This window comes from Colletotrichum gloeosporioides, assembly GCF_011800055.1.
Source record: "Colletotrichum gloeosporioides strain Lc1 chromosome Unknown consensus_27, whole genome shotgun sequence".
Lineage (NCBI taxonomy): Eukaryota > Fungi > Ascomycota > Sordariomycetes > Glomerellales > Glomerellaceae > Colletotrichum > Colletotrichum gloeosporioides.
Window position 1 is genome coordinate 812,036 of NW_025544672.1, and position 12,162 is coordinate 824,197.

The 12,162-nt window shown below is 50.3% G+C and overlaps 3 protein-coding genes across 3 annotated transcripts; all 3 read right to left on the reverse strand.

Moving 5' to 3' along the window:
* Nucleotides 1-21: 21 nt before the first annotated feature.
* On the reverse strand, nt 22-2,644 carry GCG54_00007612 (putative urea active transporter 1; the record flags this gene model as incomplete). The annotated part of the gene is made up of 12 exons (XM_045407591.1): nt 22-252; nt 304-1,035; nt 1,082-1,280; nt 1,333-1,450; nt 1,500-1,733; nt 1,793-1,882; nt 1,935-2,015; nt 2,070-2,176; nt 2,232-2,305; nt 2,355-2,457; nt 2,510-2,545; nt 2,610-2,644. The coding sequence occupies 12 exons, from the start codon at nt 2,642-2,644 to the stop codon at nt 22-24; spliced, it is 2,040 nt and encodes a 679-aa protein (XP_045267036.1).
* A 1,806-nt stretch (nt 2,645-4,450) lies between these two features.
* Nucleotides 4,451-5,263, reverse strand: GCG54_00007613 (uncharacterized protein; the record flags this gene model as incomplete). Its single annotated transcript, XM_045407592.1, has 1 exon — nt 4,451-5,263. One exon carries the CDS (start codon nt 5,261-5,263, stop codon nt 4,451-4,453), a length of 813 nt encoding a protein of 270 aa, XP_045267037.1.
* Nucleotides 5,264-6,117: 854 nt separating this feature from the next.
* Nucleotides 6,118-10,258, reverse strand: GCG54_00007614 (uncharacterized protein; the record flags this gene model as incomplete). The annotated part of the gene is made up of 2 exons (XM_045407593.1): nt 6,118-9,148; nt 9,201-10,258. 2 exons carry the CDS (start codon nt 10,256-10,258, stop codon nt 6,118-6,120), a joined length of 4,089 nt encoding a protein of 1,362 aa, XP_045267038.1.
* Between the last annotated feature and the right edge of the window lie 1,904 nt (nt 10,259-12,162).

Genomic DNA, 12,162 nt, shown 5'->3' on the forward strand with positions numbered 1-12,162 from the left:
GTTATGTTATGCCCCCCTTTGTCACGATTTGAGCTCCATCTTTGCCGTATTTGTAGGCTTCGGCGGCGTTCTCAATCCAGGAGAATGACCTTCGCTAATGGCCTTCCCGCCACGCATACCGAGTAGATCCTTGAACATCATTCGTGTAGTACGAATGACTGTACTCCGAGATTCGAAGATGGGCAAAAATACAACCATGATGACCGAAGCAAAAAGCCAGGTGATGCCGACCACAACCCATCCGGTAAAGAACTTGCAAGCGTAAGTTTGATGTACGATAAGAAGGAAGAGATGTTTACATACCTGCTTGCTAAATACATAGCCACTGCCATACAGCGGCATCGGCCAGAGTATTAGTAGAACAAGGGTCACACCAACAGTGAGCCAGCGAGCAATCTTGGCGGCACGGTCAAGCTTCTCCCTCTCATCCATATCGCTGTCGACTGCATGGGGCCTCTCAGTGATGTTCTCCAAGTCAACATTTGCAGCATCTACAATCTCGTGATCGTCTCCCTTGCGGATGTTGAGCATGCTTTGCCAATCGTACTTCTGGTGCTTGAAGGGGGGAATGAAGGTGAGAAGTGGAATGAAGACAACAGGGGAGAGTAGCGAAGTGAGATTTCCAGCCAGCATCGGAGTGTTGGCTCCAGTCGTCTCAACGCTCAGCTCGCCATACTTGATCTTTGTCGTGACTAGCCATGCCGTCATGGACAAGACGAAACCGATGATCGGACTGAAAGTCGCGGCAGCCCAAGACTGTCCTGACCATAGAAGCGTCAGAGTTGCGGGGAGAACGGCCGAGGAGATGATGACACCCATCATGAGGTACAGATAGCCCATGGAGATCCCGATGTAGTTGAACCCGGTCGCCAGACCAGCCATGACAAGGGCAAATGCGGCCATACCGATGTAATTGATGCGCATGAGTTGCTTGCCAGTTGCTGCGGGGTTGATGTACGTCTTGTAAATATCGTAAGTGCAAATTGACGAGATCGCGATGAGCTCAGAGCTGTAAGTCGACATGATGGCCATGAACTTGGGCTTGTCAGCTTATGCTCCTCAAGCGATGGCCGCTACTTACCGCGAGAATGAGGGTTGCAACAGCGCCACCCTTTCCAAGAAGAGCAACGGCAACAGTTGGGAGAACCAAACCTGCGTCGACATCGGCTGCGGGCATCCGGTTTGGGAATGAGGGCCAGATGTCGTATCTTTCCAGGGCCAGTCCAGCAAGACCCATGGTTGTCGCCGTCAACCAAGGAACGGCGAACCAACTTACTCCACTGTCACAAAGAATTAGCCTACACCCGTCCGCTCATATTGCGGTGGTCTTACCCCATGACGTATCCAGGCAGTGCGTCAACCGGGGATGCTGCAATTGCCTTGTTGTAGTATCCGTTATCGAGGAACACAGTGCCAAAGTTTCCGCACAGGTTGATGATGAAGAACTCGACTAAATGCTTGTCAGTAATCTACTGGTGTCAGCATGAATATTTGCATACCTCCACCCTGTGATCTCATAGTCAGATAACTACCGCCAGCATTGCCAGACAAGGGCCGCTCGGCAGCCAGATCGGTCAGGATTTCCCACACGCGTCCTGGCGAGCCCAAAATGTCATTCGTCGAGTACACTGCGAAAGCGAACACGAAAATAATAATGAGAATGACGAGTCCATTGATGTAGTCCGTGATGAAAGTCGCTTTGATACCGCCGAAAAGGGTGTACACCACGACGCCTGCTCACGTATGAGCACCAAGCACACCGCATGCTGCGTTTCAAATGAAGGGTGCTCACCAATGGGAAAGAGAAAGACTGAAGCAGCTACTGGAGCGCCCGTAAGATTCTGGATCACAGCTGATCCTCCGGTGAGCAGCATCGCCGTCACTGGGGTCTAGACTTAGCTCAGTGCCGCCATGATGCGTGTCACAAGGCTTACCAAGAATATTACAGAAGCAGCAAAAAACGATGTAGACGCAGTGCGTAACCGGACCATATCTCGCTTTTACAACCTCTAGGACTGTTGAGCTTGATCAGCAAACAGTGCACCGTCATTTCGCTTCCGGCGTCCTACACGTATGGGCGTTTGGCGCTCGTCTTTTCAGCTCGATTGCGAGTGTCGCAAATAGAATGATTTGAACCGTGGCTCCGGAGGCATACCAGACCGGACCAGAGACACCACTGTGTTTTCATGAGCGATGAAAATTCATGTTGAAGGAATAGGTCAAGAACGCACTACTTGTATGCGACCGCAGTGCTTTGCAGCAGGGTTGCGGCCCACGTCCAGGTTGACAGTACGGAAGACGCGACCTATTAAACATCAGCTGACTATCGCGTCGCCTGATTGCTGACCCCTTACCAATCCAGACTTGAGTGACCGACCCGCAGTTGTGAACATCTCAGAAGTCTGTAATTCATAATTGTATCTCTTCAACGCCCACGTGATGACAATCATGAGCACTCTGAGGCGATGGTTAGTTGTTGACCGACAATGATGTCAACACGCATACTTACGCGAAAAGAAATCCAAGGCCGATCATGAGGCCGTAGCTGCCATATGTCAGTCAAAGCTGGTTCGTGTGACGGGCGAGAAAGACTGTAATATGTGACGTACCCCCAGCCTTGGTGGAGAACCGGAGTCGAGTCCATGCTCTCATTAACGCTCTCTGGCGAAGGCGGCAAGAAACAGCGAGGTGTCGAAACGTGACACTGTATCAACTGAGAGCAAGAAATACCTTGCTTGTTTGCATTTACACGGTCGAAATCTTTTGCCTGCATCCGAGGACATTCGTGTCTATATACAGCCATCTCAGATTGATCCTGCACCGCCGACGGGCCAAAGCCGCTGATATCAGCCGCCACTGAAACTCAATGCAGGCGCCCCAATGCTAATGCTGGGCAAAGAGATAAACATCTTCAGCCAAGACATGCCATTCCAATCTATCGGAGTAATGGATTCACCCAAGAGATAAGGCCAGTAACAAACGACATCGTGGGGAACTGCCCAGAAGTGACCGGCCCCGTCGCCTTGAGGATCCATGGAAGTGCAGGTGCCCCACGAGGGCGGCGTGGGTGATGATCCTAAACCATATCCCCGTGGGAGTCGTTGGACCTTTTTTTCCGTGAAAGGAATAGAGCAATTTGATCCTGACCCTTGGATCATCTGGCGAGCCTCTGGAGCCATTGTGGTTCTCAAAAATGCTTGTTGCTCGCTTGCGGATCCTCACTTCCTTTGGCGAGACGTGCCCAGCAGCCGAGAGCTCAGTGTTAGACTCTCACTGGCTGGAACCCGGGCGGCCAAGGTATTAGTAGTTCTTGGACGTCAGGTCCCCTTATCAATTCCCAATCAGATACCAATTGGAGATAAGCTATCCGTTCGGCTGGGCTTCTTCTTCAAGCAGATTATGTGACAATCGCGATTCTAAAACGTAAAGATTCAACAAGCCTGGAAACACAAAGTTCTCTCCTGAAATATGAAATGATGGAAACTTGTCCGTTTGAGCGCTCAGAATGCTGGACCGCTGCTGCCCATTGCCAACACCGCCAACACCCGGCGGCTGTCCTCTCAAATTCACGAACCCGGCCAACATTATTTTCCAGAAGTGAAACTCCAAGTCAAAAGAGCTGACAAGAGTCGCATGTATTCAGAGACACAGAAGGACAAGTAGAATTGTGGTTCTTCACAGTGGATGCTTGTGATAAATCAAACCCGCGGAATCGGGCATGCAGCCATGATCGTATTTGCCGGCGGCGACTTGGCACTTGGCACTCGCCGGCGGGCAACAGCCCACATTTTCCCCAGGATTCCGCTCCGCTCGTGCTATGTATGGCACAATTCCTTTCAAATTTCAGTGTTCCGTTATGATCACATTTGGACAAGAGGGCCTCCGGAGTCGTTAAAGCAGCAGCCGGCCGATTCAATGCTGGTCCGTTCCTGCTTCTCTAATGTCGCTGTGAGATTCCGGGTTACTGACCACCGAGTAAGAGTTGTTGAGGCGTTGAATTTGGCCACAAATCAGATTGCAAACAATCTGAGTAAAAGCTCTAACCAACAAGACATGTAGACCGAGCCATGCCTTGACGAGCTGAGTGATCCGTGGCCCGAAACCTCGGTGTCTGCAACCGGGCAGGTATTCACAGTGCTCCGATCCAGGTGGGGCCGATCAAGCGGATCTAGTGGATCCCCTCCGGAACTTACTCTGGAGGGTGAGCCCAGCCTGGCTATTTGGCCTTCGTAATTAGTACGTTTCCGTGACTTCCCAGCGAGTCAATTACCACCGACGTTCTTTTGGTGAAATTGCCGTCTGGAGTGTGTGGCGACTGGTGCAAGTAGTAGTCAGTCAAGCCAATAATTTCAACGGTACCACAATCGTTAGACCTCTACGAAAGGCATGAATTCGGACTAACAACCAGCATAGCCGCAAGCACCACCATCCTCAAAACTAGATTCGTACCTCAGACAATATGCACAAGCATATAGGCCATCATCAAACTCAACAATCGGATCGACACCGAGATAGCACGCCCCTCGCTTGAGCCAGTACCACCAGTGGCCGTGGGCGTTGTCGTCGCCGACGCAGTCGCAAACTCCCCCCAACCCACCAGACTTGACACGCTCCTCGCTTGTCCCTCGTCAAGTGTGGCTTTACAACTCTCCGCTGTAGCAGTGACGCTCCTTGTAACGCCGCACGTCACCGTTTGACCCCCCATCCCTGGTATCAAATCATTCGCGAACGTAGTCGTGGAGGCATAGTCCATCATTCCTGCCAGCTCGCCGCAAATACCAGTAAGTACAGGCGCTGCCGCCGTGCCATCCGCGACCACAAACTCGAACGTCCCGCCGCCAACATGCAGCGCACTACTAGATGAATTCACAAAACCTGGATCGAACTTGCACCAAGGGCCACCTTGGAGGTTCCAGTGGAAGGTGTACGTCCCCGCCTCTAGGGGTCCAGTCGTATCGGTGATGAGGTGCGGGTTGTCTGGCCACCGAGTCGTGTTTCCGAACTGCGCAGAGATACTGTTCACGGGGAGACGGGAATCCAGGTCGGGATGCGGCTGCTTGTATGTTTCCCAGTAGAAAGTCCAGCCGTACGCGTTAGCAGTAGCGGGGTTGTGGATGGACAGAAGAACGGGGATGCCCGTAAAGTTGAGGGTGTAGGTCGCATTTTCACGGGGAAAGAGGAAATCTATTTCGACGGTCGTGTTTGGGAGGGCTGTGATGACCGGAAGTGCGGCAAGTAGCCATGTTAAGAAAGGTCTCTTCATATTCGTGGTGGTAATGAGCAGTCGAGGGGAATATAAGATGAAGCGGTGGCTTGGTGTTGAATATTCCTGGGGCGACTACGCCAGGGGCTTGAAAGATTGATCGTGGCGTTGAAAGGCCTAGATTTATGACTGGGAGGGTAGAAGTCTGGAAAGGTGGCTCGACGAGTGGGTTAACAACGGTTTAAACGTATGCGTTGTAGAGCAAATATCTTTTGAAAACGATCAGCCGCTAGTACGAGCTTTGCGCCCGGTCGAGATGGGATATGCGAGAGCATCATGCCCAGTTGAGCGATTTGGGACATTTCAAGGTCGGATGCGTCAGCACTACGGCGTTCACATGCAGGTCAAGTTGTGGCGGCGCAGTCAGGAATGAGCTTGATTGCAATGATTCCCGAACCCCTGTCTCTTGGCAATACATGGAAGATCAGGGAGCCCTCAGCTTTTCGAATCAGGCATCTGCGAGCTCCTCCCCATTTGTCGGGCTCAGTGATGTCATTTGCTTCTAGCACACATCCTACTGGTTTGGATCTAGACCATGATGCACGTCGACGATCTGGAAGATAAGGCCACTTCGGATCAAACGCCCCGTCATTGCAAGTCGCGAGTGAACCGGTAACAAAAGAAGAATTAAGCGCATGAGGCAACAAGTCGCTCAAGGTCAGTGGTAAGGCCTTTCCATAGGGAAGTTGAGAATGACCTGTGATGTCAGCATGTCAACTGTCGAGAGCAATCTCAGAGCCGTCATTGGTGCAATTAATGAAAGAAATGGATTTACCCAACGCAGCAGACATGCGAGATATTTGGTCAAACCCAAGGTATTACCCGAATAATGAATACAATAACTGTCACTGGCCTTAAGAAAGACCTTTAACGTCTTGCACCCCTATAGTGGCTTCTAGATCGTTGTGCTTTCTTGCCCGTTCCTTATTGTATGTTCGAAAGCTCCAGCTTCGACGGCCTGGACTTTCCAAATCTGGCAACACGCTCATGCCATTGGTACTCAGTGTGCCGTCTGGACTTGAACCCACATCAGCTTCTTCTTCATCTTCGTCCTCGTCGCTCTCTGTGTCTTCGTCTTCGATATCGGTCCTGTCACGCCTGAACAAACCCTTGAACTCGCCGTATGGCTTCCTCAAATCGACCTCTTTGATAATCCAAAGCATCGCCCCTGTGAAAAGAAACGCCCCGGCTGCGGTGGCCAACATGTAATAAAGGGTAGAGGTTTCTGGCGCTTGGTCCATGCTGAAGATGCTGGCCGCGAAGCCCAGCGGAACAAAGATTGTTGTGATGACGGTGAACAACTTGATGTTTTCGTCCTGTGTTTGGTTCAGTTCGCTTCGCATAAACTCCAAGTCGCCACGCATCAAGTCCAGCTCCATTTCAATGAGATTTGTGATTTTGTCTTGATTTCTCCGCAGAGTTTGAATGCTGTCGTCGTTTGATGCTAGCAATTTCAGAATGATGACTCGGTACCGACTTTCGTCGTTGAATGTCCACCGAGGCCTCTCCAATTCGCGACCCTTTTCTCGGTCGCGCCAACGATCGATGTTCGCAAGGGCCTCGGCATAGTGCCTTCCCATCCTTCGAATGGCTTTCTGAAACTCCCGGAACTCTTTGATTGTGTCGAGCAGGTCTTTGTAATGCGGTCGAGTGGCCTTGGTCCCCTTAGTCGGGCTCAACGTCTTTTGCAGCCGCTTCCTCGTCCCCATCAAGACAGATGTTGCCCATTCGAGGATTCCTCTCGTACTCTCGTTCATCCTCTGCATAATACGTTCAAACAAGATGAGCTCCAGAATTCTTCTCTGCTGCCAAGAGTTCTTCTCCACTTCAGTGATTCTGCCACCCTCGAACTGCCTTTCCAGCAAAGCCTGCACTTCTCTCTGCACTTCTTCTTGTACTCCTTCCTTCCAAGGATAGTCATCTGCACGCGATGGATTGGCTTCCAGGAAATTGCATGTCCAGTATCGATCAAAGAAGTCGCCCTTCAATCGAAAGCCTGCGGCAAACTTGCGGAGATATCTTGGTGCCTCAACCCCACTTAATGTCGTGAAGTGGAAAGTTTCGGCCTCCAACGTGTCGTCTGAAGGGGGAGCACCTGGTCGGTCGTCGTGCAGCAGGGTGTAAAATGACAAATGAAGCTCTGTTGTCCAGGTGTTCAACAAGGCTGCAGTGTCCTCGGCGAAGAAATTGTCGTAGGAATTATGCCTTTGGAAAAAGGATCTCATCTCCTGCTCGTCTCGGTCCTCTCTTGACACTACGGGAATGGTTGCTACACAAACCTCATTCTCGGAAGGGGTTGATGCGAAAAAGGCCCAAAATCTCTTCTTCGCTTCCTCGGCGGTTCTGCCCGCGTCCACTACGTTTTGAATATCCGTAGCGTTTTGCAAGACTCGCATTGGAATCTTGTTCTTTGACATTTTCGTTTTCACGGGCCGTGACTTGGGAATGTCAACGACAGCCCCAGTGAAGGTAAGATATATCAGGTCCGCAGGGATGGCCATTAGGTTACCAAGCCCCTCTCGCGCTTTCTGAATGACGGCAGCAGAAATGAAAAACGTCGGCGGATTGTAAAGCCATTCATCCTGAAGCTCCCTGATGTTGCTATGAGACAACATGTTGTTGAGAGGGATATGAGATGCCTTTTGAGAGTTGTATCGATCCCGATGTACACCGTTCCATAGATTTGGCTGTGCGATAGATTGCATGGCCAGTGTTGCGACATAATCAGGTTGAAGCGGTCTATCCCAATGATTGTCCCCAAGCTTCTTGCGCTTTCTACTGGGGTGATGTCCAAAATTCGGCGTGTGCGAATACTTCCACAAAAGATACGGTATCTCGAATGTTGTTCCCCAGAACTTGCCTCGCAAAAGCTCGTTTTCGTAACAACTGACAGGTCGGGATCTTTCATCAAGTACGCCTGGAAATATTCCATTGTCTGAAGAGAGTTCTAGCAGGGCAAAGACAACTGCATCTGGATTTGATGTCCCCATCGTCGTATTGAATGGCCTGAAATGCCCCATAACCACAGGGAGAGCTAATCTCCGAGGGTCAGTGCGGTTGATTGTATCATGGGCGTAGTGCTGAATTTGGTATTGTATCGTTCTCTCCCAAATCTCGAATTGCTTATGCAGCCCATGCTGACCATAAAATCGTGCCGGTTTGTCGAAGAGTCCCATTTCCGCGGCACGGAATAATGCCGTATCCGTAGACCGAAAGACAAATCTAGTTTTGGCGGGATTTCTCTTCACAGATAGAAGGCGTTGTTGTATGGAAGGATTTGGAGTGTCGAACATTTCGAGGATGCTCTCCTGAATATGCTTCGACGAGAACTCTGGGGATGCAGGGAGCTGTATACCCATGTCTTCGGCAGACTTCATGGCTTGCCAGATCACCGCGTGGTCTGTGAGGTAGAAGGTCCTAGTTGGCTCCGTATCATATCGAGGGAAGGCGTATAAGCCTGGGGTGTCGACTTTATGATTATAGATTTCCTGAATCCATGTACGGACAATGCGCTCAAGTGCCCCCATATCGTCGCCATCAAAATCGTCACTACTCATGTCGTAGAAGTCGCATACCTTGATGACTTGGAAAGGTGTGTCGACTAGAGACTTTTTGGAAAGAAGGTCCCCAAGTTGCCATTCCTCGATCTCGTCTCCATTAACCCAGTAATATGGACAGAAAAGCTTTCCAGATGTATTCGATGTTTTAAAGAGCCACCGTATGTGGCCCTTGCATACCCTTTTGATACGGTTCATCATTCCATGGACGTAAGATTTCGTTCCATTCGTCGTAGGTTGGTAATTAGGGTCATTTTCGTATGCCGTTAAACTGTCATATCGGGATTGGAAGTGTTTCAGGGCCAGCAATAGGATCTGAAAACAGTAACTTTGAATGTTTCGTCAGAAAGTCAACAGACTTCAGCAAATCTTTAACTCACAATGACGCCGCTGTCGACACAAAATGGCTGTCCACGTCGCCGCAGGTGAGAGCAACAGTGGGCTCTTCCTCGATCCGTGTGGAAAACACCGGAATGCTGCAGACGGACAGCACATGCTCCAAATTCTTTCTGAGACAGACATCGAGGCTGGGGTTGTTGCTGAAAATCTGAGCCTCATACGGGATTGTGGATAGATCCAACTGCTTCATGAACTTGACCGTGTCCACGGGCGTGACAGGCGACTGATCATACCCAAGTGTATACGCCACTGTGACTGACAGACGCCCATAATGATCAATGTCCTTGGAAGCTTGCTCGTCCCATTTGAGCAGGTAATCCCACCCAAGAAGGTAGTCGGCTGGCATCTCCCCAATCTGGAGAACAGGAGCCTTGACGAATTCGAAGCCACGCTCATCATTGAACGCCGCGATACTCAAGAACGCTTGATATCCATCTTCTTCCTCATGCTCTCGAAAGATACTGCCACGTTCTAGTCGTGCCGGCTTGTATCCGCTGTCATCAGTATTATTGAAGGGATTCTGACCAGGCAAGGTGATATAATCCAGGTTTCTGATCAATGAATCACCCCTTAACCGAACAATCGGCGGGCTTGGGGGTTTAGATCCGTTCCTAGTGATTTGAGAGTAATCAAATTTGAACGTCTGATAAACGGTGCCATCCAAGATGGCATATTGTAGATCAAGGTTCACATCCAGTGAGCCTATTTTAAATGCCGGCCACCTATCATGTATCAACTCTGAATAGTAGACTTGCCTATTCAGGTGGAGAACGTCGACGTAAGTGCCGATGCCCTTTTCGAAGGAGGGATCTTCAGCCCGGTAGAGGAACTGCTTGAGACGAGGAGTCACACGGAATGGCTCTTGCATGTCGGGTTCATCCGCACAGAATCCTGTCCTCTTGCCAGGGAAATGTCGCGATATCCGCAGTAATTGCCCAGATGCCCCAACGGTGGCGGTGAGCCCCTCATCGCCAAAGGAATAGTACCCCTTCTTCTTCGCACGATCCGAAGTGGAGTCAAAAGAATGGCTTGGCAGCATCTTTACGACCTGTCAAATGCCCCGATTTCGTTGGTTGGGTTCAGCGTTGGCCATCGATGCTTGCAAAGAGTTTCAAGGAAGAGGCATCGTAGATAATGATTTTTTTTCCTTCCCGTAATGATGAGGGGGTGTCAGATGCACAAAGTGCGTGTTTATCCACTCGCGCAATTCAATCCATTGGGTGGAAGATGCATCGTGTCGTACTTGGTTAGCTCCAAAAACATCCCATGGTGCGCCTGTATGCCCCAACAGGTGGACGGAGAATTGTCGAAAATGAGTTTGGTTGCTTCCAGTGAACATCACCGCCTGTGACTGTGATCAATCATGCATAAGCGAAGTGGTACAGGGGGGCAGTGTGTGCAATCGTTGCTGCAGAGTAAGATATCAAGTGAGCGAGCCACAATCCAACGTCCCCACCAAACCCACGGACGAACCGTTGGCGTTGAAATTCGGCTGTTGTACCCGGTAAGATGAGCCTGCCAGCCTGGGTTCAATCCTTGAATTGTGTGTATCAGCGATTCAAAGAGTGCAATCTGTGAACGAGGGAAGACGGAGAGCGAGCACAAGTAATCTTGTCTTCGCGCAAGAAAAAAACCGCCCAGATCATGCTTTGAGCAAATTGGCGAGCCTGACGCTGTTGCGACAGGCTACAGCTGATTGCCTGGAAGGATCGATCAAGTTCGCCGCATAAAGTGACCTGGTAAACCTTTATAATATTTATGGCAGTAGAACAGCAATGGCGAGGTTGAAAGTTTCAAAACACCTCTTGTACCTTTACCACAACAGATCACCAAATATTTCCTAGCCATCTGAAGGAACCAGACTTTGTCCCGGTCTCACTATATCGCGAGCAAACCAATGCATGTGACGGGATTCACTGACTTTTTGAATTGACATGTCATTCGCTACGGGGCAGCTGGTTTTTGATTTCTGGAATCATCGTGCTTGGCCAAGCTGGTAATAGAGGCCGAAGTGAAGCTGCACCGCAAATCATTGAGAAGAGGCCCGGCTCACTCATCTCAACAGACATAAACAACTGGACCTATTTCCTTTTTCAATCAACGACACAATTACCAGCAACATGCAGCTGTTTTATGCGATTCTTTCGGACTGCCGCGTGGCAAAGTGGGGGGGGGGGGGGGGGGGGGGGNGGGGGGGGGGGGGGGGGGGGGGGGGGGGGGGGGGGGGGGGGGGAACACGGTCGAAGCTGACGATGCGGCCTCAAACTCCGCAAAGTCATTCGTAACTTCCTGTCTTATGACTCGTGCCGTTACACCTGCCGATAACGCGACAACGACGCTAGCCGGCTGCGTGAAAAGCGCAAGTGGGCTGACGCGTTGATGACGGCTTAGCCGTGGCCAAGCATCAAGGACATCCACCGCGATTGAGTTGAGGAAGTTAGGGAGTGTGGGGATAAGCGTAAAAGATGCCAAGAATACCTAATCTAAACATGCTTAAAGAGTCTTGAAGGAAATGAAAGAAGGGATCAACCCCTTTAAAAAATGAGGAAGGCAGTCGATCCCCGTGTGGATCGGGATGTTCCCGATGACCTCGTGCTTCTCGGGTGGCCCATACGAACGTAAATATTTGTTTCAAAGAGATTGATCACGGATCTCACCGAAGCCCTCGCCTTACGATACATGTTATCACGTCATACAGAGTATTCCCAAGTGTGGATTTACTCTCTGTTTTGGCGCAGAAGATATCGTTTCCCTCGGAAAGCCTCCGTCACTCAGGACTTCATGAACACCACATTGAAAGATGGCTGACTCGAACGAAACATGCATTTCCTATCATTATATAACATCCGCAGGCTTGTGATAATCCCGACTATCAATATATCTCTGGAACTCAGCTTACTCAAGTCCTTCCTTGGATTGCTTGCTTCTTAATTGCTACTAGCT